The sequence below is a fragment of the Aythya fuligula genome, chromosome 2 (genome assembly GCF_009819795.1).
Source record: "Aythya fuligula isolate bAytFul2 chromosome 2, bAytFul2.pri, whole genome shotgun sequence".
Classification (NCBI taxonomy): domain Eukaryota; kingdom Metazoa; phylum Chordata; class Aves; order Anseriformes; family Anatidae; genus Aythya; species Aythya fuligula.
The window spans coordinates 113,445,933-113,472,104 of NC_045560.1; the positions used below are offsets into that span (position 1 = coordinate 113,445,933).

General features: G+C 35.2%; 1 protein-coding gene across 1 annotated transcript in view; it reads left to right on the top strand.

Annotated features, from left to right (window-relative positions):
* PRKDC (protein kinase, DNA-activated, catalytic subunit) overlaps positions 1–26,172 on the top strand; it is a 76,651-nt gene that overhangs the window by 3,029 nt on the left and 47,450 nt on the right. Inside the window, exons 7-37 of the mRNA XM_032181124.1 lie at positions 457–556; positions 1,107–1,162; positions 1,259–1,289; positions 2,005–2,162; positions 2,412–2,558; positions 4,129–4,293; positions 5,019–5,187; positions 6,176–6,225; positions 6,792–6,929; positions 7,177–7,326; positions 7,786–7,901; positions 8,613–8,772; positions 9,645–9,731; positions 10,108–10,227; positions 10,634–10,793; positions 11,083–11,189; positions 12,169–12,259; positions 13,119–13,282; positions 14,110–14,262; positions 15,414–15,521; positions 16,279–16,505; positions 16,935–17,029; positions 17,624–17,723; positions 18,762–18,895; positions 19,397–19,651; positions 20,623–20,858; positions 21,768–21,976; positions 22,103–22,235; positions 23,125–23,283; positions 23,620–23,823; positions 25,262–25,447. Of these exons, the coding sequence (XP_032037015.1) occupies positions 457–556; positions 1,107–1,162; positions 1,259–1,289; positions 2,005–2,162; positions 2,412–2,558; positions 4,129–4,293; positions 5,019–5,187; positions 6,176–6,225; positions 6,792–6,929; positions 7,177–7,326; positions 7,786–7,901; positions 8,613–8,772; positions 9,645–9,731; positions 10,108–10,227; positions 10,634–10,793; positions 11,083–11,189; positions 12,169–12,259; positions 13,119–13,282; positions 14,110–14,262; positions 15,414–15,521; positions 16,279–16,505; positions 16,935–17,029; positions 17,624–17,723; positions 18,762–18,895; positions 19,397–19,651; positions 20,623–20,858; positions 21,768–21,976; positions 22,103–22,235; positions 23,125–23,283; positions 23,620–23,823; positions 25,262–25,447 (4,368 nt within the window). The remainder of the gene's footprint in view (positions 1–456; positions 557–1,106; positions 1,163–1,258; positions 1,290–2,004; positions 2,163–2,411; positions 2,559–4,128; positions 4,294–5,018; positions 5,188–6,175; positions 6,226–6,791; positions 6,930–7,176; positions 7,327–7,785; positions 7,902–8,612; positions 8,773–9,644; positions 9,732–10,107; positions 10,228–10,633; positions 10,794–11,082; positions 11,190–12,168; positions 12,260–13,118; positions 13,283–14,109; positions 14,263–15,413; positions 15,522–16,278; positions 16,506–16,934; positions 17,030–17,623; positions 17,724–18,761; positions 18,896–19,396; positions 19,652–20,622; positions 20,859–21,767; positions 21,977–22,102; positions 22,236–23,124; positions 23,284–23,619; positions 23,824–25,261; positions 25,448–26,172) is intronic.

Below are 26,172 nucleotides of genomic sequence, written 5' to 3' on the forward strand. Positions count from 1 at the left end.
TGTGAAAAAAGATGTCACATGATGATCATTGCACTTTGTGCCTGAGCAAAGTTATATTGCCACTCACTGACCGTTTCTGATTTTGGCTCTACTAGCTGCGGAATCCTTGCACTTCAGGTGAATAGCATGCTTCTGCCAACTTTGCTTTCCTATGTTCCATGCTTTTAAGAGGTTAGTGTGAGCTGTCTACGTTTAGCTGTTGTTAGTCTTGGTGGAACATATTTCATGGTTGTCAAAGGATTTCTTACACTTCTGTAATTAAACACCTTCAAATTGTAGGAGGTTTCTGAGAAGTAGGTATTTCTGTAAACTTATGTTCATAGAGGTGAGTGCTGACGTAGCTGTACAGAGTTGGATTATGTTATTTTATCTGCACTTCTGTGAACTGGGAAACCTTGGAGGTAAATTTATTTTATCTTGAGGATAATATTTTTTTTCAATTCCCATTTTTGTTAGATGACATCAGCTACAAGGGTACCCAAGCTAACCGTTGTAGCAGGATGCCTGAGGGGACTGACTGCACTCATGTACAACTTTACCAAATCTGTGGATGAAGGTACGTAGCTTTCTACATGAAAGACAGTTGAACAATTTTGATATATTTTAACTGTTATACAGCCAGCAAGCATCAGGGTTTCTAGTTTGTACTCAGAACAAATTTTTCCCTGCTGTTAGATGGCTTATGCGAAAGCAAGGCCTATCCAGCCATGTGGTCCTTGTAGTCTGTGTGGGGTGGCTTGGTCACCATGTTTCTGTATGTAAAGGTTTGAAGTGCTGTTTTCTAACCAGAGATTGGACAGCTGTGAGAGTAGTATTAAAGCTAGAGTGCAGTTTATACAGAGATATGTTTCCTTTAGAAAAGATATCAGTTAAAATGTGGATATTCAGAATAATCAATGAATATAATGTACAATTATTTTATTATTTTTTATTTTTTTTTAGATTTAAGAGTGTTTTGGGAAAAAGCATCTCTGCTTCTTAAAGTTGAATATTTAAGGATTTCCAGTTTATTTCTTCGTGGAAAGCTTTGGATAAAAATATCTTCTATTTTCACTCTATCTCTTGCGTATCAGTAATGAAATACTAATTATTGGATTGTTTCACAGATCCTGAAACTTCAAAGGAGATTTTTGACTATGCAGTGAAGGCAATCAGGCCTCAGGTAGGTCTGCCACATTTTAATTGATCCACATAAATTATTTAGTCCCATTAAGAGGAAGAATTAATTGCATATGACAAATGTTTTTTCGTATTACAGGTTGATCAGAAGCGATATGCAGTCCATCTAGGTAAGACTAAATTATTTCAGGTCATCCTGGGGCGGGGGGGGGCGGGGGGCGATACCATTCATGCAAAGAATTTTTCCTTCTGGAGATGTTTATTCTCTATTGGTTCTCTTCAGATCACTCTAGTTTTCTAAGCTGATCAGGAAACAAAACTGGTGTACTTTACCTAGTTTAACCAAATATTCATTTAACTCTTAAAGTCTAATTGGCTTACAGCAGTATTACCCTTGATGCCATTTGCTCTTATGCAGTCAATACAAAACCCTGGTATAAGAAAAGGATCATAGTAGGAGTAGAAATAAGAGGAATGAAGCAAATTAGGCAGTAATGAAGCAATTTCAGCAAACTGCATTGCAGTTTGGTGGAGGAGGGGACTTGGGCCTGACTGCAAAACCAAATCCTTGTGAATTTGTGATCGAGCATATTTATTTGTAACCACTAGAATCCATTTCTTTTTTGCTGCTAATATAAATAATTTCAGAACAATGCTGTGCTTTCCATAGTGGTGTACATTAAAAGAAGAGGATGTTCGAGGGTTGTGTTTATGCTTAAATTCTTAGTGTTTGGATATTGATACTATAAAGGTTACAAAAATAAATTTTTATCTCTATCATGATAGATATACCTACCTAAAGTCATAATATGGACTTCTATCGTTCTGTTTTTAAAAAGCGCAATATAAATCTGGGTTTTAATGAGAATTGTTTTTAAATTGCAGCTGGTTTACAGTTGTTCAGCTTTCATGCTGCTCAGTTTGGTACCCTACTGTTGGACAACTATGTCATACTCTTTGAAACAATGTGTAAATGGTGTGGCCACCCAAATCAAGAGATGAAGAAAGCTGCTAATTCTGCACTGGATTCATTCCTCAAGCAGGTATTGCAACTTCACTCAAATCTCTAAGACTAAATTTAAGTCAAATTTCCTGAAATAGTGGGGGTATTTGGGATATTTGCTGCTTGGAAGTTCAGTGATTTTTTTTTTTTTTTTAATAGTTAATTTGATTGAAATGCTTCATATTACAAGCTGTGTATCTTTTAGGACTTACTGTGTTTGGTGTTTTTTTTTTGTTTGTTTTGTAGTTTCATATGTGGAAATCCTGACGTTTTAGTGTCTCTTTTACAGATGTCTATAATGGTAGCTAAGGATGCTGAGCTACACAAAAGCAAATTGAAGTTCTTCATGGAGCAGTTCTATGGAATCATCAGAAGAATGGATTCGAGCAACAAGGAGTTGTCCATCGCTATTCGAGGATACGGGCTTTTTGCAGCAGTATGTACATGAATTTTGTTCCGATAAAGCAGTTTACTAGAATTGGTTTAAAGCTAAGATTCATACACCGCTCATTTTACAATAGTGAACATCTTGTTTTATAGAAAGTGTTCCTGTTTCTGGATTAAGTATTGAATTTGATTAGCTGCACTGTAAACATGTTATGGTTGAAAGTTACTTAAATGCATACTGAATTTAATGGGACCACTAGATTGTAGTTACTTCTGCTTCTGCACTGGTTCTAAGGTGTTAAAAACATGGACTTCGGGTACAGATGTCACAAAACTTAAGGAAGTGCTTAATCAATTAGGTACAGACGATACCTCCTGAGCTCTGTTTGCATTTTAGATAGCAGAGTCCAGGCCAGCTCTACTCTGGAAGTTCAGATAGTTTCCTACAGAGCAGGAATCTCAACCTGAACACCCAAACTGTGCTGCTAACTGTAGGAGACTAGGAGGTAACCTGTGAAACATCTGTAAATTAAAACCCAAAACCATGCTTATATGCTTGAGTAGAGAGTCAGGTCAGTCTGTCAGGAAGCACTGTTAAGAATCAGTTTCCAATTTTTGTTAGTGGTTGATTGAAATGGGAATATCACAGTAAAGGTTCGATAAAAAACAGTATCTATCAGCAGCATATGTGCTTGATGGTGCTATCCCAAATTTTATACCACAAAATTTGATCCTCTCCACCCACCCCCCTAAGATTAGGTTGTTATTTATTTAGAGAAGGCTAGGACGTGTGACAGCATCTGGTTCCTAGCTGAATCCTTTACATTTTGCTGCCATTTGAGCAGATGTTTTTGTGCATTTGTTTTGCGGAATTTTTAGCATTCGTTATTGAAACCTAGTCTTCTCTCAAGATATGAGCTATTCAGTTAATTTCCCCCAAAAATGAAGTACGTCAAATTACTGAACTGACAGAACAAAGTTAAAAATAAATGTTACACAAGAAAATCACAAGAAAGTGATTTAAATTACATTAAAATCACATCATGTCAATACCAATATAGTAATATATATATATATATACTGTTGATATCAGTATATATTACTATAGTGTTTATATATACTATGAAATATTACTTTTTATGTATAATATAATCCTGCTAACTTTAACAGGAAAAAAATGATCTTAAGGATGAAATACCTGTAAATCTTTAATGTGTTAAGAAGCGCTAATAGTTGTTAGCCTGTTTAGAGTAAATCTTGGCCTAGCCTCAGATGATAGGTTGTGAGGAAGCATGTCTTGCTGTCACTGCACTTAGTAACCTTAGCCAGAACAAATGTTCAGGGATTGATTCAGGTTCAAGGCAAACTCTTTTAGAGTCTAATTGCTAAAATAATTCTGATGTAACAATTGCAGTTTTACAAGTGATAAATGGATACTCTTTATCTTGTTACCCTGTTCTTAGGCAGATTAGATTCAACCTTTAGCTTAACTTCTCTTTTTTGTCACTGCCTAAATTGGTCCATTCTTTTTCCACAGTCCTACCATGGTTTTTGCCTGTAACCTGTTTCCTATTTGTGTACGAAGCTGCTAAATCAGTATTTTATTTTCTATCTCTAAGCCCTGCAAAGCTATACATTCTAAGGACGTTGATGAGATGTATGTTGAGCTCCTTCAGCGCTGTAAACAAATGTACCTCACGGAGGCAGAGACGATAGATGACAATCTGTATCAGCTACCAAGTTTCCTCCAGTCTATTGCAAGTGTGATATTTCATTTAGATACAGTAAGTGGAGTATTTAAAGTACCAGTCATTTTTTTTTTATGCAGCTTGGGATGTGTAAGAAGGTAGTAGCTATAAACTTGATACCTGTGATAAAAGGTATTTTTTTAACTGAAATGTGATGACTTTTAGCTTATAGGGGATGAGACAATGTCAGGAGAATACTCTACTAGGTTTTATTTGAATGAAGAAAATGTGTGAAATATACTAAAAAAAAAAAAAAAAAGTTTTTAGAAAATACTAAAACATTTTGATACTGCTACTTAGCATGTTCCGTGAGGCTGATAATTTGATTTTTCCATTGATGCTGTGTTGTCTGTGTTGTAATAAAGGTTTTCTGTATCCTAGCTGAAGCTGGGAAGTAAGGCTAAGGTGGAGAAGAGACTTTTCTTAATTCTGTTTTCAGATTATGGATGAACAGATTATACTGCCGTGTTCTCCTTGTTCGATTAAATTGGTACTTTTCTGATAAGTTTAGGACTGATTCCAGTGGAGCTCTTATCTGTTTAGGAACCACTTGTCATCGTGTATTCCAGTAAACTTTTTTACTATGTTTTTCTTGATGTCTGAGATGAATTTGCTTGCTAAGTCTTCTGCTATTTCTTAGAGTAGGTCATCATGTAAATTCTTGTAATGAAGTTTCTTGCTGAAATACTTTAACATAATTCTGCATGCTAATATTGAACTAGAATAATTGTATCCACTTTTTTTTTTTCATTTTTTTCTAGATTCCAGAAGTATATACTCCAGTTCTTGAACATCTTGTTGTGCTACAAATCAATAACTTTCCACAATACAGTGAAAAAATGCAGTTAATCTGTTGCAGATCTATAATAAAGGTATTTCTAGCCCTCTCAGGAAAAGGTCCTGTTCTCTGGAGTTTCATTGGCACCGTGGGTGAGTCTGTGATATTAACTCTGTTTGTTTTATCCTAAATTGATTAACTAGTTCTAAGAAAGGTTCTCTCTCTTTTTTTTTCTTTTTTTTTTTTTTTGAAATCCATTGCTTAATCACTTAGGAATTGTATTTAACAGTTGCTTTGGATGACAGCATGTGTTATGATCAAGGGCAGGAGAACGTATTTTTGTGATAATCTGTTTAAATGTAAGACTTAAATTCCTGCTCTGGAGGACTGTGGTAAGAAGGAGCTTTTACAAAAAACGTGCAAAAACCTGTTCAATATTCTTTCAGTTACCCTTGTGAAGTATCACAGGAAGTAGAGTTAGTGTCATCTATTAAAAATAGTATTTTCTGTGCTCTCGAACTTGTACATAGTAAAAAATTAAGATTCCAAATATGCAGTTAGTAAGATACAGTCTTGCAAACATAATAAATGTGGTAGTATTGGTAGCTGACAATTCTAGTAGTTCCCAGCATGCTGAAGTTTCATTACAAGGATTTTTAAAAATGATTTTTGATTTTTCAGTTATTCACAGTGGCTTTTCTCTATTGTGGTATCTTCATTGTTTCCCTGTTCTTTATTGTTCCCTTGTTCTTTAAAGCACTGTGACAGAATGGATATCCTAAATGCATGTCTGTGAGAATCATTGGGAGTTATTGTCTTTTATCATATGGGCATTATGGAGAATGCCTTAGTAGTCATCACTGCATTCAGACTGAAAAAAAAAAAAAAAAAAAAAGAGCCAAAGTGGTTTTGAGAAAAAGTAATAAGATGCACGTTCAAGATTGTTCTTAAACGATAAGTACAACCAAAACCAGACCAATAAATCTAGAGTATTTGCCAGGGAAACAATCTTTTTTTGCTTCTGCCTTATCCTGACAAAATATAGAAAAAAGGGAACTGATTTAATTCATGGCTGACATGAGGAGTTATATGAATGCTATGCCTTTTGAAGTCTGTTGAGGCAATTTTATTTTGTTTCAGTGCATCAGGGATTAATCAGAGTCTTCTCCAAGCCGATGACATTTTCAAAGGTAAAATAATAGTTTAAAAATTTAGATGAAAAATATATTTAATGTATACAATCCAGTTCTTGAAAATCTAGCCCAATAAGCAGGTAAAAGCCTAAAGATAAAAACAATAACACCGTCTGTTTTGAATTGTGGCCCTGTTGTTACCAGTCTCTCGTCCCTACGTTTGCTCAGAATAGTAAGGATGTCCCTCTTGTACTGAACGAAATAGAAGGAAGCATACACTTGTTTTCTGCAGTTCTTCTTTGCCTAGGTCATCTAATAGGGTTGTAGCTAAGATCATTCATCTTTCTTCCAGGTTAACAAGTTTTGGAATTTTTAAAAAATTTTACTCAATGTATGTGTCAAGAGAGAATCCTGTGCAGAAGGAGTGTTTCGTATAACTGAGGAAGAGTTTTAGAAATTTTTTTTGAAAGGATATGGTGTTCTTTTTGCCCTTTTCAGATTGGTTAAATAAGAAAGCCAAATGTTTTGGGTTTCTACCTCCAGAAGTAATTTTATATTGTGCATTGGTTTGAGTCAGGTAGTTACATATGTAGTGTTTGTGAAAAAATACTGTGTCCTTTCAGGAATTTTTTGGAAAAGAAACTTCTGAATCAGAAGACTCCCCTGAAGCCGGAGAGACTGGGACAGGGAAATGGAAAGTACCAACATATAAGGACTATCTGTATCTTTTCAGAAGTTTACTGAATTGTGACACAATTAAGGTAAAAGCATAGTTAACGCTGAGTCTTATCGTGGCTTTTTTTTTCCTACACTGCTGTAGGAGAACTATTTAAAGGGTTTAGTTGGATTTTGTGGCTGGTAAATTAATTGAACAGGGAGGAATTTCAGCTTCCATAGCTGAGAAACCTCTAAAGCCTGATTCTCCAAGTCTTTCAAACCTTGGTTTGTAAATCCAAGAACTAACTCTCATTGGTATTTTAAAACGTGAACCTTCTTCCTTCCACGAAGGAATCTGTTTTTGAAGATGAAAACTTTCTAACTGGAAATTCACCACTGAAATCCCTGAGTCGTTTGCTATATGATGAATTTATAAAATCTATTTTGAAGATTATCGAGAAATTGGACCTGACTGTTCAGAAATTGAATGTTCATGAACAGGTGAGATCTGATGACTTGTCCATTAATTGTTGCTATTACAGGGGAACCAAAATCACATTCCTCATTTTGTCTTCTTTACAATTACATAAGCTTCTTATAGTGTCCTCGCAGTAATATTCATAATAGTCAAAACAGTTTCTTCATATTTTTTGATATTGCACTGTAGCGTTAAGAGATGAAAACGCCAGATTCAGAAGTAGTTCACAGAATCTGTTGTTATAGGCTCCATATTCTGGCATCTAGTGTTTTTTTTTGTGTTCACTTTTTCCTTATGAGCAAACATTGTTTATTTTTTCTTTTTGTATTGATGTGTCAACCATGAGTCATTTGTCTGTTTCAGACTGTTTCTAGCAACTAGAAAAAGAGGAAGAGACAGATTATTTATCTGGGGAAAAAAAAAGTTGTGAATGTCTGTGTTGCTAGAGATTCAGTGTTTTTTTTTTCAAAACTTATTTTCAGGATGAAAATGAAATTGACAGTGCTTTGATTGGGCCTACTTCTGACCCAGTTTCAAATCTTCAACCAACAAAGCCTACAGACTTCATTGCCTTTATAAATCTAGTGGAATTCTGCAGGTACTAATGCACTTTTATGTAGTTTAGAAGTTACAAATGGTTGGAAGAAATTTGGAGGGAGCTTTATTTAAGATGCTTGTTTCTGACCTATGACCACAATCAATATTTCAGAATGCAGAAGGTGATTAGAGGGGGAACTGTGTTTTAGACATCTGGGTCATGGGTGAAAACTTGCTAGCTCATGAGCTTTTTTTTTTTTTTTTTTTTAAGAGTACAGGAGACATTGTTTTGTTATTTGGCTGCAATTGTCTTCTAGTGCATGTGGTAACTTCATATTATACTGGCCCTATATACACTAAATACTTCAGAGATCAGAAATAGTCTTTCTGAAATTGTATTGGACATTAAGTGAGAAGTATAGCGTTGCTTGCCTGTGGAGGTCCAGTTGATTTCCTATAGCCATACTGTAATCTGTCTTAGCGGAATATGATATATTTGTATATTTAGATAAATCTACTAATGAGCTGTAATGAGAAAAAAGTGTATTAGCACTTAAAAAGCAACGCAAGAAGCAAAATAAAAATCTTTCTATGCTTACCTCAAAAGGTGGCATGTAATTGGTGCCTTGGTGCCTTTGGAGATGCTCTTTTGCAGAAGTTCTAGTCTTCCTTTTACTGACATGAAAGTTTGAGATGAGGAGGGGGCAGGAAACAAATGTTTTTATTCAGATGTTTGTTTTTCTTCTGTATAATTTCCGTGCATCTGTTTTAGAGAGATACTTCCAGATAAGCATGTTGAATACTTTAGCCCTTGGGTATATTCCTTTGGTTATGAGCTTATTATACATTCAACAAGACTACCTCTTATTAGTGGATTCTACAAGCTGCTTTCTGTTACAATGAAAATTGCCAAGAGAATAAAATACTTTGAGGTGAGATCTTTTCCCGTTGGAGGGGTAAGATATTTCATTAATGATGGTGTAGTTCTTTTATATAAGCCTTTTATACATCTATGTGCAATACTGAAAATTCATTGTAACTGTTAACTGTTTGTTTGTAATGTCTATGGCATCCTATGTCATATTTAAAAGCATTTAAATATGACCTATATTTAAAAGCATGTAGAAAGTCAACACATAGACTAGAAGCTCAGTTTCTGAAGAAACCCCATCCATGGGTAGTGCTCGTTTCAGAATCCTGAGTGGAGCGAACGGAGTGATGGGAAGCATGCTTGCAGTGCAGACAAAGTAGTTTGATTATCAGAAACAGTCTAGCCAGAACAGAAGAAACATGCCTGGGTTAATTATTCAACTTTTGGGGTGTACTTATATATCCTTCTTACTGATTTCCACAAGAAATATGATGCACCATTTCTGGTATGAAAGCTATTGCAAAGTGATAGTGTTTCATCCCATTAAGTGTGCAGACCATCACACAGCCCAGAACTGCTCTTGCTGCTGGTGATGGCACCAAGTGAAGCAAAACTGTTTCCCAGTCTATATTCTTATACTGTAGATGCTGCTGTGGACTACTGTTTTCTTATTCCACCTGCTTTCTTGCCACCTGTGCATCCACTATTAGGGATTTTTTTTTTTTTTATGATTTACTGAATGGGAAGGCAAGGACAGAATTAAGTGTGCATGGTAACAGTGTTATGTTTATTCTCTCAAAGCTTAAACAGCCTTTGTAAGTTTTCAGTGATGCAGATTTCTTCAGTAACGTTTGTTCTGAGTTAAGCTTGTTACATATTTGTACTGTGTGCTATGCTTTTTAGTACTGTTGATGTACATTTTCTGTTTGGTAGGGTGTTAGTCCAAAGAGTCTCAGAAAATCTACTGAAGACCCAGAAAAGAGTTCTTGCTTTGCACTGTTTGTGAAGTTCGGAAAAGAGGTAGGTCATTTTGCTGACTAGCTTCTTTAGTCTGAATTTAAGCATAAATGTCTCAATCAAAATTGCATCCTCTCTGAAATCTCGTGTACATGACAGCAGTATTCCAGCTGTTTGAATTACACAGTATAATAGGGTTTTATAGTAGGCTTCTCTGTGTTTTTATTTAATGTCAGTAGCATTGTATTGACCATTTACAGTTATTTCTCCTTTGAACATCAGTATAATTGTTCATTAAGTGCTACATGATAACCATTTGCAGGTGAATTAGATTCTGGTATTGTTTTTGAGTTGTATATTTTACGTAGATAATTATATAGGTGATATTAAGATCTTAAAAGGTTTGTGTTTGTTCTTAACCTATTTATCTGAATTTTAGGTTACAGCAAAAATGAAACAGTATAAAGATGAGTTGTTGGCATCCTGTCTGAATTTTTTACTTTGTTTACCACATGACATCATCATGCTTGATATCAAAGCATATATTCCTGCACTGCAGGTGAGTCAAAATGATGTATAGTTGTTTTGTTTTTGTTTTTGTTTTTCCCTAAATCATGCTACAAAAAAAAACATGCTCCAAAGTATTGGAGCAAATTTAGTATCCTGTTGAGCAAGTAAGATAACATCCCTCAAGCTTTGCATTGTCTCCAGTAAGAAAAGGTACCAATGAGTTGCTTTTTTGAATAAACAAGTAAATTGTCAGCCTTTACTTAACTGTCTCAGTTAGTGCTTATGTTGCAATAAAATAGATGTTTCCTCTGCTGATGTTGAAAGAGATGTTAAGCATCAAAGTTACTAAGAAGGAAGATACATTGCATGCTGAATGCTCACAAATACGATATCTCCCTTTAAACCTTAGTAGTTATTAAAAATGAAAAACTGATAGTTTTTCATTTGACACACAGAATGCATTTAAACTGGGCCTTAGCTGCATACCACTGGCTGACCTGGGACTGGATGCTTTGGAAGACTGGTCTACTCACATCCCCAAACACATAATGCAACCTTACTACAAGGATGTTTTACCTCTTCTTGACGGCTATTTGAAAAACTCTACCCCTACAGGTACATAAGCACAATGAAGTTTTAGTCTTGAGGGAGGAAAAAACCAGAACAAAACAACAAAAAAATCATAATTATGTCTAGAAACATGGAAGTTATTTGCTTTTTGTCTATTTTGTGTTCCTTGTAGCTGTAACAGTATTATTTCTCTTAAACCCAAATGTTTATTTTTTATTCTTGAAGTAGAATAGGTGATGTTGTTCTGTTGGTTGGTTTTTAAAGAAACCATAACCAAGTACACATGGTATGGGTATACTAAGCTAATGTTTATATGCTGGGTTTTGTTCATCAGCTGAACCCCAGGATAACTGGGAAGTAAAGAAGCTTTCTCGAGCAGCCCAGAAAGGACTTAACAAAGTTGTGATACAGCGTTTAAGAAAAGCAAAAACTTCTTCATTGGTAAGAACACTGATGCTTTTTAGAGTTAAACGTGAATTAATCACCTCCCACTGCTTCTCTTCCTATCATGCATACTTATTTTTTTTCTTAAGATTGTTTTTAACTTAGATCAGTTCAGTGAGACTCACTCTACAGTGTGGCTCAGAAAGCCAGTACATCAGCACAATTGGAAAGACGTCATTCTAGGGTGGGAATCACAGTGAAGCAGGAAAGGGAACTGAAGAAATCTTAAGTCAGAATCATTGCCAGACTGATGTATAGTGGAATGGATAATTTAACTCCCTATACCTAAAATCAAATAGCATTGTGTAAGTGTGCAAGATGGTATTTGCACAGTGTTGGATGTGTAACTTTCTTTCTTATTATGTTAGGTTCAGTCTTAAAAGTCGAACATACTGATCATTTTGACCAGTTGTTTCTCAAATAGTTCCAGATAAGTGTAGTTTTATTTGTATATTCCAGTGTGCAAACTGACTTGGAATAAATGTAGGCATCTAACTAATGATTACTCCTATATGGATTATATAGCTTCTTCCAACCTAGTGGTCTTTAAACAAAGTGAGTGAATTTTACATCCCACACAGGCTGCTAGAACCTAAATTATATGTTCTTGGTTTAAAGTAAATGAAAGAAAAAATTTTACTTCAGATTTCTTTCCACTTTTTAGATTATTACTTCATTCTGTAGGTGTGTGTTATCTGTGCTGATAAAAATTTAGCCTTTACTTAAGTGGTAACTGAAAGACCACAGAATGCGATGAAATTGCTTTCCAGTGTTCATTCTGCTTGCTGAACCAAAATTGTTTTACTGTTTGATGCTGTTCCCCTCTCTGGGGAAACAATGTCACGGGTTCTTCACTGTTCCTTCTTCATCAGTATGCTAATAAATGCCATAAATCCTCCATTCACTATATCAACCATGTTAGCTATATTTAGAAGTAACTCTTCCTTCACTAATATTAATCTGCTGAATTTTTCAGGATGACAATCCTTCCTTGGAAGCAGTAAGGACTAGAGTGGTACGCCTTCTTGGATCTTTGGGAGGACAGATCAACCACAATTTAATTACAGGTGTGTGACCTAAAAATATGTATGTGTCTCTGCTATCTCAACACCGCTTCATGAGAATGCTCAAGCCTTTCAAGGAAAGCTACTTTTTACTTTTTTTCTCTTAAACAGAGCTGCTTTTACTCAGTTTCAGAGTTCAGGAGAACAGTGTTAATCTAGTTGTATAAAAGTTTTTTTTTTAATGCTTACGTTTGTGTTTTTTTCTGCTTTTATAAACAATTTTCTTTTTGCCAAGTCTTTCTTTTGCTAATTTGGAAATATTGTGAGAGACTAACATTATTACCTGAAGTTAAATACAAAATATAATCAGACTTTGACCAAATTAACAAGTGAGGAAATAGAGGGAGAGAAGGAGGTATAGCAGTTTTCTCTAAAGGTATAGACTTTGGAGAATGTAGCCATACATGTAGTCATTCCTTGTGCAACTGTAGGAATCTGTATGTTGGATCTGATTTTCAAGAATTGTTAGTTACAGTAGACAAGTAATGTATTGGATATTTTAAAGAAGTATTTTAAATCAAGTGTGGTTCCATGTCTTAGAAGTTTATAATTGTCTCCAAACTTAACTGTATTGAAACTGAAGGCTGCTGCAGCTATCTGCTGAAATGTTGGTTGCAATTATTTTTTTCATATGGTAGCTAAAATCTGTTTGGATGTGCAAGTAAAACTGGTCTTCTAACGTACTTCTGGTACTTGCAGCATCCAGTACTTTATAAAGCCTTAATGTTCAGTGGCAATCCAAGTGAAGTTGGAAGGCAATAGATTTATTTTTTTTGACTGAGCTACAGAAGTACTTGTTCTGTGTATATTACATAAAGCTTTTTTTGTTGTTGTTTTAATTTACTTTTTTCAAATGCATTAGCTACTTCAGCAGAAGAGATGATGAAGAAATGTGTATCCTGGGACACCGAGAGACACCTGAGCTTTGCTGTACCGTTTGCAGATATGAAGCCTGTCATCTACTTGGATTTATTCCTGCCTCGTGTGACTGACCTGGCTCTTTCTGCAAGTGACAGACAAACAAAAGTATTGATGAGTTTTTTGCATTTTTGTTTATGCTAGCTAATAGATATTGTGTATAATAATGTCTTCTTTATTCAAAAAGGCCTGATTTAATTAATTATATAAATTAATTATATAAATAATTATATAAATATTTAAAGTTTTAAATATAAATTTAAAATATAATTAATGTATATAAATATTTATATAATAGATGATATATAAATATTTATTATATAAATTTAATTATATAAATTTTAAATTAATTATAAACGTACTTCTTCCATGTTATTTCATTGTGGTGTTACTGAGAGTTTAAAAACTAAAGAGCAACTGTTGCTATTAGCTCTGTCAGACAGCAGTGTGCCTTTTTGAGTTAGACTTATGATAAAAATTTAAATTTTAAGCTAGTTGATCTTCAGTGTTGTTTGATGTCCTCCTCATGCCTAGCCTATGAGCTTGTGGGCTCAGTCCAGCAGAGCACTTAGCAAATATTTTCATTCTCTGTAATGTATATTCCAGCAAATATTTGCTTTGCTCAATTGGGCTATTGATATCCAAACATTCTGGGATGGAGGTATCCCTGAACACGCAGTGATGGTGACTTATCCAGTGATGCGTTTTCTTCTGTTGAAAAGTGACTGCATTTGATAGACACTAAAACATAAGGAGAAAGGCCAGGTAGAAAGTATGTAGATTATTTACTTGGATACAATCTCTTCCTGAACTGGTGATTTTGCATAGATCGAATTGATTTCTCAAGAATACCCTTTTTTGTTCTCTCTTGCCCACAATTTTGTCTTCGCTATGGAAGTAATGAATGCATAACTAACAGGGTTTTTGAATTTCAGGTTGCAGCATGTGAACTGCTACATAGCATAGTTGCATATATGCTGGGGAAATCATCTCAGATGCCAGAAAGACGTGAGGGTCCCCCACCCATGTATCTGTTATATAAACGATTATTTCCAGTACTGCTTCGTCTTGCTTGTGATGTAGACCAGGTAAACAGAATTGCTTATAAGTATTTTAGCTTGTTTAGAATACCTGTACGCATTGAAATAAACTTACAATTTTATTTTGAAGTTATTCTGCCAGCAGTTATCCAACGTGTTGCCTTTATTTCAATTGTAATACATTTTGGAAGCTGAAATTCTGTTTTAGGGATAGTTTTTCAGGCTTTTCTTTTTTGGGGGGGGGATAGGGAAGTAGAAGCCTTTTCAAAGACATCAGTAATGGAGCACAGTCTAGAGTAATGAAAGTAACTCATGGGAGTGTTTGAAGTTTCAATATTCATTTAAAGAGTTAATAGTAATAATTGTTCTTTAGTTCTGTATTTGATTTTTGTTTTTTTCTTTTTCTCTGATAAATTAATTTGAGCAGAAATTGATTCATTCAGTATGGAAAAGCATTTGGGAGAGAGATTGTAGCTTCCTCATTGATAGCTGAGGGGGATATATTTAATTCAAACATATGAACTTATTATTTCTCCACCTTTACACAAAACAGGATAGAAATCTCAATGGCACATAGGTTCAGCTCCCCTGAAATTATGGATATCATGCCTTTTCAGATTGCTGTTTGGGACCCTGGCAACTAGATTTGATTTTTAGACAAAAGTGTTCCTGTTAAAATACACAGGAGACTGTAATCAATTTAAGTGAAACCCTTTTTGCTGGCATATGGCTGAACATAAAGCATAAATAATAACCCTGAATAATGGCTGGATTGGTCCAAACCAATGCACACAGACTGTATTACAAACATGCATGTATGCATATATATTTAATGATTCTTTCCTTCATGTTGTAGAATAACAGGATTTGATCAGGTTAACTTAGAAGTAAAAATGTTGAAATTGATCAAATTAGAATATATATATATATATATATATATATATATATATATATATATATACACACACACACACACATATATATATATATATACACATACATATATATACATATACATATATATATATATATATATATATATATATATATATAAATCCTTATGTGAGAATGTAATATGAAAGCAATTGTTAATTTTACGGACCCTTTTTCAAAGAAGTATTGTCTCTTATTCTTGCATGTTTTAAATAGCATAGAAATATGTTTAAAGCCAACTACATTTCCAGGATTACTTTTTTCAGGTAACAAGACAGTTGTATGAGCCTTTAGTCATGCAACTTATTCACTGGTTCACCAACAACAAAAAATTTGAGAGTCAAGATACGGTGGCATTCCTGGAAGCTATCCTGGTAGGTCCTAAGTCATCTTTTTCAGTTTTCTGTGCCATCTGACTTTGGTTTTAACTAGCATCATTCTACTACTGAAATAAGCAGAAGCACACAAACCGATAGAATAGCTCCTTATTTCTCTGAATAAAGGACACCAGTTTATCAATTTTATGACCAGTTAGTGTTCCTATTTCTTTGGCATCCCTGATACGCAGTTCGTGTCTTCATAGTCTTTGTAAGAATAATGAAACACTCTTTTATCATCATTGTGTACAAGTAACTACTAAAAGACCTTTTTCCCCCAACTCTGAATGAAAGTCACTTTTGATGCATGTTTAATCTTCTTTTAAGCTTCCTTGCTTTCATGAGGTGCAAAAGCTTTCAACTTAACACTGTCTTAAAAGCTGAAGTCATGTCAGGAGATTTCACAGTACTTCTTGTAAAGAAAAGTCATTGTTGTCACACCACTTGTAAAGCAGAAGAAACTGGTTTATCAGAAAATGAAATGACTTAGTCAAGGCTTCTAAACTGGTTACCAGCTCAGATGGAAATAGAAACCTAGGTCTTTGAGGCTTAATCCAGTGCTGTGAAGGCTGGAAATACTGTCCTTCCCCTGGACAGTACTAGTTCTGAAGCTTTATTATTTCTGGGAAACTGGGGAAACTGAATATATTTTTTAATTTAGAGTTGCTACCAGTGTTGTTTACAACGATGCACTGAGACAATGTTTTGTTTTATGTTTTCATTCTTGTAATAAGATTATCTTGCATTATTTCAGGGTGGCATAGTGGATCCAGTTGACAGCACTTTGAGAGATTTCTGTGGTCAGTGTGTACGAGAGTTTTTGAAATGGTCTATTAAGCAGACAACACCAAGACAGCAGGAGAGAAGCCCAGCAAACACCAAGTCTCTTTTTAAACGATTATATAGTCTTGCTCTTCATCCCAGTGCTTTCAAGAGGCTAGGTGCAGCACTTGCTTTTAACAGCATTTACAGAGAATTTAGGTGAGCAAACAGAGCTTGGAACAGTAACCAACTTAGACTAAAAAGTTCAAGAAGATAAAAAGAATTGAGTGTAGGACTTGAACAGTCACCCATTGGCACTCGTTCTGTTATATGTAATAGCTGTAAAATTGTGTTATTCGGATCATTCATTGATGTAATTTAATTGTAATTGTGTAGTTTGGCTTTCTACAAGGGAACGACGTGGAAGTTTAAATTGCTATCACAACTTTATGGGGAGTTATGTTTTTTAAAAGTACTCAACAAACTTTCATTGCTATTCTTTTTGGAGTTGTTTAGGTGTATTTCTTTAGTACAAAAGTATTACACAGTTCATTTCTGCAGTATTTTAATATGTTTTTTTAATTAGAATTTCACACTTTGTGCTTCTTCTACTCATGTTTCTCATCACATTTATTTCTGATTTTAAAGGGAAGAAAACTCTCTGGTGGAGCAGTTTGTATTTGAAGCATTGGTTGTATTTCTGGAAAGTCTGGCCTTATCTCATACAGATGAGAAATCATTAGGTGAGCTATAACTAACTGCAGGATGAAGATGAAAGCCATCCAATTGAATTAATAGATAAACAAACCAAACCATTAGTCTGTAACTTCAGGAAAAGTAAATGGGCATAATTTTGCAACAATGGGAGTATTATTTTTTATTTTTGTCGGTTTTAGGTTGTTTGTTTTTTGTTGTCTTGTTTTTTTATTCCTCATACACTCTGATTTTCATCAATTAATAATTAGAACAGAAAGCCAAAATCTGACGTTCTGAGGCTTTATTTCTTTCAGAGAGGCAATTTGGGATATCATAGAGGTAGCTTCAAAAGAGATACTTGTATGGGAAAAGTTTACTGTTTCTCTAAGCATGAGCACAAAAAAAGCATATACATTTTTGTAGCAGAGGCCTCGCTATTGGGTCAGGCCTTGTTGACCTCTCTGCTGTTTGATGGTCTTGTTCTGCAACCTTGAAAAACATACCATAGAAGCACAGAATGGTGGAGGTGATGGCCATCATCCTGTGTGTCAGTCTTTTGCACCATTTCTGTAGCAACAATACCTCACCTTAACCAAGTAACTGGTATTTATTTATAGATGCCTGTTCTCTCTTTCTAACAGGTACTGCTCAACAGTGTTGTGATACTATTCATCACCTGAAGCGCATAATTATGCATAAAGCTCCTTCTCTGAACAAGGAAGGAAAGCGGCGAGTACCACGGTCAGCAACTTGCCATTCTTTTGCTTTTTAAATATTATGTTATATTTAACAATGTATGCAGTTTCATTAAACACTTTAGATTCTGAAAAGGAAATTCCTCCTGTGACTGTTGCTAGTGGATGCGTGTTCCCAAAGCATCAGGAAAAGTTCTTTCTTTCCCTAATTATGTCTGTTGAACAGTTCTTTCTTTCCCTGATAACACCTGTTGAACCACAGGTGGGAAATGCTGGATGTGGTAATAGAGGTTCATAACGGTCATTCTTTATTCCTGTGTGGTGAAGTCAGAACAGAGCGCTTGCTTTAATTGTGTGGGGTTGTGAGGAAAAGAAAAGTATGTTTCCCTCACAGCTGTGCTCATAATAATGTTAGTGCTGGTATTAGAAAGCACTTGGAAGAAACTTCTCTCAAGTCTTTTATTATTGCTTTAAATAGTAGCAGAAGTAGGACTAGCTGCAATAGGATGATCAGCAAATAAAGAGGCATAATGGTAAAAACAAGAGTAGATTCGGTATCAGGCTGGATGCTCCGAGCCACCTGTTCTGATCACATAGCTCACCCTCCTTTGAGCAGGATGCTAGACTAGAAACATCCTTAGGTTCCTCTTGACCCAGACTATCCTGTGTGTTAAAGAAACTGGCAAGTGGAGTCTGAGAGTTAGCTCACTGCTTGGTATGCAGTAAGCTAGGAGACCAGATAATTAGGGAGAGGAAATACTATGCAGGCTTATTTAAGCCTTAATCTGTCTCTGAGTGTTACAAAGAGAAGAAAAAAGATCTAAACTGATCTAAAAGATCTAAACAGCTTTCTAAACTGTTGCCACAAAGGCTATGCTCTGGGTTTCCAAAGCAGAGTGAGGAAAAGGGAAAGCAGTACAAGCCATGCTTGTGGAAGACCTCTTACTTGTAGTGCAAATGGATTTGGGTTAGATAGATAAAACAATGTTCATGATTTTCATGAAATGATGTTTTTTTAAACTGGAAGACTTTGACTTCTTGCTAGATGCGACGAGGTTTGTTAATCCCTATTGTTTTTGTGCAGAGGATTTCCAGCCTCTAAGTCTGTGTGCCTTGAGGACATTGTCATGTGGCTCTTGGTGCAGTGTGGGCGACCTCAGACAGAGTGCAGACATAAAGCCATGGAGCTGTTCTATGAATTTGTTCCTTTGTTACCAGGTACTGTAAGTTACAATATATTATTCTTTGCTTTCTAAATTCCTTCCCTATACCTTTTATGTGTGATGTGTTAATTATTAGAAAAAATAGTTTTGACGTAAGTGCCTCTTCAGTCACTGCTATTAAATAGGAACTGAGTAGTTGCTAATGTTGGAAATCAAATACTGTGAGAACTTCAGGGCTTGGGATGGGATTGTGGATATGGAAGAAGCTTTTATTGCAGACATCCTTCTGGTCAGGAAGGAGAACTTCTAGGCCCAGAACTGCAGTTGCATCCAACTATGAAAGCATTTATTTGCTGACTGGGAACAAGTGGGAGTGGCTCACAAATTGGCCTCTTCTTTGTGGGTAACTTAAGCAGTATGATCAATACCTTCTCTACTAGAAGATTTGGCTTAAAACACAAAATTTGGGCATGATGGCCCATTTGCCTCTAACTTCTTGCCAGCTTGAAATGTGTTTCTCCTATATAAGTTAAATCTGTGTTTTTATTCCTATCAGGGAACAATTCTCCTTCTTCTTGGCTAGATGATGTTTTAAAAAAACAAGATGTGTCTTTCCTTATTAACAAATTTGAAGGAGGTGGCAGTTATGCCAAAAGTCCATCTGGGATTCTGTCTCAGCCAACTCTCCGTTGTATGCAGGAGCCCTTTAGTTTACAGACTGTCATGCGATGGATGGATATGTTCTTAGCAGCACTGGACTGCTACAATACATTCTTTGAGCTGCAAATGATAAAACCTCATAAGATTCTGGGTGAGTGTTACAGAAACCACCTCCAAGAGGAGTTCCTACCTTGGGCTTGAAGCTTTTCTCTGTAATGTAGAGTTAATGAGTCTTGAAAGCTCTCCTGAAGTGAGAGCAGTGACAGTATTTAGTGCTGGATGTTTTTTTGATGAGAAGTACGTTGTCAATACTGTATCTTAAAATGTTTCCTTTTGGTCCTAGAAATATACCATTAAACCATGCACCAGTAATTTGTTTTACTCAGTCTCATCTTAAAATATTATGCTGTACGGCTCACTTCCCTCTGCTGAGGAGTGCTATAGATTTATTTTTTATTTAAAAAAAAAAAAAAATTCCTTCCAGGTCTGTTTTCTTGCTCTTTATTGATGTCTGGAGGGAGCTATGAGAAAGTAATAGAAGTCTCCTTTTCACTTTAAGGCCCTCAATGTGCTGTCTTTCTTCAATCTCTGATGTTTCAATTTTAACAGCCTTGCATTTGAGTCTTGATCATGTGTAAACATAGGGTCTCAGCTTTCTTTTAATTATTCATGCAGGACTAAACAAAATGCATTTTATCGCTAACAGTACAGTTGCACTGTTACTTCATGTATGAAGTTTTGTGCATGTAGTAGGTAGTCTGCCTGTCAGTGTCATCTCTGTCTTCATTTGAAGCAATGTTGTAAGATTTTTATTGGATGCAGGTAGCGTAGAGACATATTATTCATAACTATGGATTTAATGTTTTCATCCTTATTAATAAATGTGCTTAAAATCATCGTTGGTAATTACATGCTTATAATGATCAGCAATTAGAAAGCTATCCTTCACTGCCCATATTGTTAACATTTGGAACTGACATAGGACTATCAGAAAATGCTGTTGTGAGATGTGGTAGTTTTCTGTTTGTCATCTCAACACAGCTGTTTTCTTCCAAACACAAAACAGCGTATTTGAAAGTTGATAGCTGCTGTCTTGTTTCAACTTATTATGATTCTTCTTAGGTATAAAGAAGAAAGGTGTAAGATCCTCATTCTTGAAAGCCGTGCAATTCTTCCTTGAAACTATTGCTTTGCATGATATCCATGCAACAGAGCAGTGCTTTGATAGCAGATCAAAAGGCAACGTGTTCAGTCCACAGGAGAGAGAAATGTATAATTACAGCAAGTGTACAATTATAGTCCGAATCATGAAGTTTGTAACCCTGATCCTGGAAACATGCCAGCAGGATTTCTGGGAGGTAGGCACTGAAATACATAGTGAGGAAAAATGCGAATTTTAGATGTAGTTAAAGATTCTGTTGCGGGTTGTTTGTTTTGTGGTGTGTTTTTTTGTTGTTGTTGTTTGTTTGTTTTTTTATTGTGAGGTTGTTTTGCTGGAGAACATCATTATTAGTGATGCTTTAATTCAAATTGATGGCTAAGCATCATCAACTGTTACAATCTTTGCATGTAAGAAAAAAAAAAATTGTGCAGTTGAATTTTACAGGTTAATACAGTTTTAAACAGAAGAATTAATCTTTTCTAGGAAGGATATTGACCATGAGATTTGTCATTCTGCATGGAGTACTTGCACAGAGTATTTCTTGCAGGATGCCTGATTGTCTTAAATGTGTGAAGATGATAGTTGCTTAAAAAGCAAAAACTCAGATTGTGGCGATTTCTTGAATTCAGAAAAAATGTTCAGGTTTCTCAAATCTTTACCTAGCCTTGATGTAATGCAAACAATAATTAAAGATATACAATTGCAATACATGTGAATCTTTTATGAAATACATCCTGCAGGTTTAGTTCTGAGATTGTCTCTTGTTTTAAGTAGATATTTAGTAGTGTGCACAGGGCTGTACAGTTCAAGTATCGATGTATAATTAAGACAAGACTAAAACAAGCCTATGTGGACATAAAAGATCTGAAGTGCAATTTGACAGCATACATCCTATATATATGTATATATTTATATGTATGCAATTTTTGTGTATTGGCACAATCCATTGAAATCCATTGAAAGATAATACAATTTCATAAGAACAGTTACTGTTCCATCTTTTGTTTCCTTTAAACATAAGGAGTAATGGTAAGTAATGAATAAAATATGGAAATCTAAAAGGATTTTGAAATAAAGATTTCTTCTAATGACTTTTTTTTTCTAGCTACTTGAGAAGGAATTGCTTAATGAAAGCTTTGTAGAGCTTCTGGTGATGACAGTGTGTGATCCATCGCATATAGGCTTTAATACAGCTGATGTACAAGTCATGAAAAATCTCCCAGATATCTCAGTAAGACTCTTGAAAGCTTTGATGAAATCTCCCTATAAGGAATCTTTGAAAGTGTGCTTAAAAAAAAGAATCACACCACAGAGGTAAGTAGGGACTTTCTAATAAGTACATTATGCTGAACAAACGAAATGAGAAATGGAAAATAATGTGTATGGTTACAAATATAGCTCCCCACCAATGTAACGTTTTTGCTTCTCTTTTCTCATTAGTTTTGAGGACCTCTGTTCTGTTGATCTGTTTAATTCAGATGCACGTTTTGATCAAGTTAGGTTTAGTGCTCTCCTTTGTGCCTGCAAGCAACTCCAGAAATCTGGCCTGCTTCATTCTGTTCTTTACGATCAGGTAATTGCATTTCCAGAAATTAAAAAGCTGGTGTTGAATGGGACCAGAAATAAATGTTTCATGCTTGTTCTACAAATCTGGGTAGCATAATATTGAGGTTTAAACAATCTTAATAGTTATGCCTGTCTTTCTTCAATTTCTAGGGCCTGTAGGTGACAAGAATCTACCCCAAATTTTCCCCTCTATTGAGCTTCACAAGACAGAAAGCTCAAAAAATCAGAAATCATTAATCACTTAAAGGAGGCATTTTTAAACCTTTTTTTTAAAGAAAGGACATTCAAAGTGATGAGGGAAAACTTAAAAAGGAATACATTTTAAAAATAAATATATATACGCATGTGTAGGTTATTCAAACGTAACGTATATACTCAATACCTAAACGTATATACACATGTGTAGGTTACTAACGTACATGGGTACGTTACTCAAAAGAACTCTTTCTACTAAATTTCTGATTACAGGCAATCTCTGTTTTATTTTGGGTAATTAAAGGAAAACAGGTCATGGAACAGCCACAAGGATTGAAGGAATATGTCAACTGGTGAGCAAGGCTACATTTAGCAAGTAGCAAAATATTTCATTTCTGTGGGGTACTCACCATCCATCCTCTGTCTAAACAAAAGCTAGAGCTGAGATTATAGGGCAGTGATATTCATGGAACTTGCATGGTTTACCTTTTACAGCCTACCCATTCTCATTGAGCCATTCAGCCGTCCATTTTATTCCTGTAGTAGTTCTGTTATCTTAAAAAGAAATACAGGAGAGGATCAGAAAATGTTTCAAAAATAGTTTGTTCTGAACCTTGTGCACAACAGGGTTAGTCTGATTTAAAAATCTTGCTATTCAATTATAAAGGTGTCACTTCATTGTCACTTCTTTGTTTCTGTAGGATGAAAGACCTCATTCCTCCATTGGCTCCATGCTTCTTTCAGTTGTTTATAAAGGCATTGCACCTGGGGGTCAAAGGATATCTCTTCCATCATTAGACATCAGCAGTAAGCGACTAGCTGACAGACTTCTGCAGCTGTCCTTTGCTATTGATGACCAGGTAGGATGTCGTTCTCCAGTTTGACTACTTAATCCTTGGCTTTCTATTTTCAGGAGCTATTCTGTAGGACAAACAGAACCTTTATTTTGAGCGAAAGAGGATGATGTTTTATTCATACCCTTGCAGAGAAACTGTAAGCATTCTCTGGCTTAACTGGGGGACAAGGGGAAATTTTAGGTAACAAGCATTTCAGTATTCAGTTTGTTTCATTCTTGTGCTTTCTGATAACATAAATCAGTTTGGGATTGAAGCTTTAAAAAAAAAAAGTCTTCCTAGGAAATTGGTGTAATTTAATGTGCTTGAGATAACTCTGTCTCTATACCTTAATTTTAACAGTGTGAGGAGCTACTAAGTCTGCTGCTGAACACGGTGGTGTTATCTGTGCCATTATCAGGAGCATTGCAGAGCAACCTGATCAATTTCTCTCATGGACAGTATTTCTACAGCCTATTCTCGGATACTATCAATCAACAGCTGCTAAAACATCTGGATGTGATCATACTCCAGCTTATGGAATCATCTGCCAGCAATCCCCAAATGGTATTGATGTCTTCAAAAGGACAAAATCAAATGGAAACAGTAGAAGTAACACTCTTGTTACAGATGGATGTAACTGTGTGCAGTGGAACAAAAGTGTGTTTGGTTGCAGTTGGAAAATGTGGCACTGATAGACAGGCTGTGCATCATCTCATTTCAAACTGAGTGGAGAAGTGTTTACCCACTTCCTACCCTGAAATCTGTGAATTTCAGGATTTTTTTGTATAGTCCTCTGGATGAAGAACATCCCTTTAAACATTCATTTACTCATGGGAACAATTACTCATTTAACCATGCTTTGATTTTTTTTTTTGTATTTTTTTTTTCATTGTGGAGTGGTTCTAGAACATGAGGACTGGATTCATTTTAGATAAAATTAAACTGGAAAATTAACTTGAAGTGGTAGTGGGCATTCAGTCCACAGGGCTAGAGTAGAGCTAGATGAAAGTATTAAAAAGAAACAAGCATACAAACAAACACCCATGACCCGAGATGAATACAACATAGGTGTCAAGTACTCAGTCTCAGCACTGTTTGTTTTACTCAACAGATTTTCTCCTGAGGGTCCACACTACTTAATATAGAGCTCTCCTTCAAGTCCATGTAGGAGGCATGTTATAATTGGGAAGCCTTCTTTCAGTGCTGCTGAAAAGCAGAAGGGTCAAAAAGAAAGATGAAGTCTTCTTTCCCTTTTGTTTAAAAAGATGCTCAGAGAGGCAGGTCATCCCTTACATATTTATTTATTTATTTATTTATTTATTTATAATTCAAGATGTTATGCTTAAAAGTGTTTCTTCCAAGCATTGTTTTAGAACATGAGGGGCATATTTTATGATACCAGAATCATTTGGTTTGATGTAGGGAGATGTATTATGGTAAGATAAAAACTTACTATGGTGATTTGTTAAGACGTTTCTTCTTTAGTTTTACATGGTTGTTTTAAAGTATGGGAAGAAGAAAATAAGGTGTTTTTCTTTTTACCCTACACATCCAAGTCCTGTGAAATCACAAGGCTGTTAAAAAAAAAAAAAAAATCCAGTTTATTAGGTGATTGCTAACTATCAGAGAGAACTCAGAATTTAGTCTTGAAAGTCTGTGATTACTAGTGTTAGTCACATCTTCCTTAAACTGTGAAGAAAAGAGATTGAAATATAGTTCATATCTTGTTTGACATATTTTATTTCTCTCTTCAAAATTTATTCAAATAAGTTCTGTACTCTCCTATTTCTGAATTCCATATCAATATTTTCAAATACTGGTATTCATTGTTACTCTTGGTTATTTATTTCTCCATATTCACTCAAAAGGTATGGGAAGAAATTGCTGCCTTGTACTCAGAGTGAAACAGAAGTAAATTGGGTAGAAGTCTTTTCAAAAAGTAGTTTGTTTGCTTGTTTTTTTAATTATTATTATTTTTAAAATCTGTTGTTTCTCCTTTCAGGTTGGTAGCATTTTGAATGGCATGTTAGATCAGAGTTTCAGGGAGCGTACCATACGCAAGCAGCAAGGAGTGAAACTGGTCACAGCTGTACTAAGAAACTGGAAGAAACTTGACAGCTGGTGGGCCAAAGGCTCTACTCCTGAGAGCAAAATGGCAGTCTTGACCCTGCTGGCAAAAGTTCTCCAGGTATGCATTATTTTATAACACACCTTTCCTTATTCTGTAGGAAAGTATCTTACTTTAAGGGAATGGGGTTTGGGTTGTTTTCTTTTTAATACAGACATTTTATGTTTGGGAGAGAAAAAGCTGGATAATATCAAAGTACAAAACATATTTGGATAGGCGGAAATTACTGGACTTTACTCCTTCTGTTCCCTATCAGATTTAAAAAAAAAAAAAAAAAAAAAAAAAAAACAACTTGATTCATGTTCTTGATGCCTTTTTTTCCTAATAAAGAATTGGTACAAGCACAAGCAGTAAACTTTGAAAGTGAGCAGCCTCTGATAACATTTCTTCTTTCATGTTGGGATCTGCAAAGTCATAGTAGAGGAGTTCTACCCAAATCAAAAGACTGCAGAAAGATCTTTATTTCCAAGACCTGTAAATTCAGTTACATTGGGGGGTTTGCTCTTTATTTTTCAGACAGAATTTATCTGTTTGTCCCAGACTTTATAGGAACTTGTAGAAGTAGCCACAAACAAAGACACACGCAGATCACTTATTGAGGATATAAGTTATTAGTAATTTCTTAATACATGTAATTATTTGCAACTTGAATTCTTTCAAAGGTGTGTTTTAGTCAACATCAGAGTCATATTTCTGTATTAGCTGACAGTAAAGTGACAAATAGGAAATTTGGCTTTGAGAGACAGCTTAATATCTTTTGAACTGGAACGTATGTAACATGATCT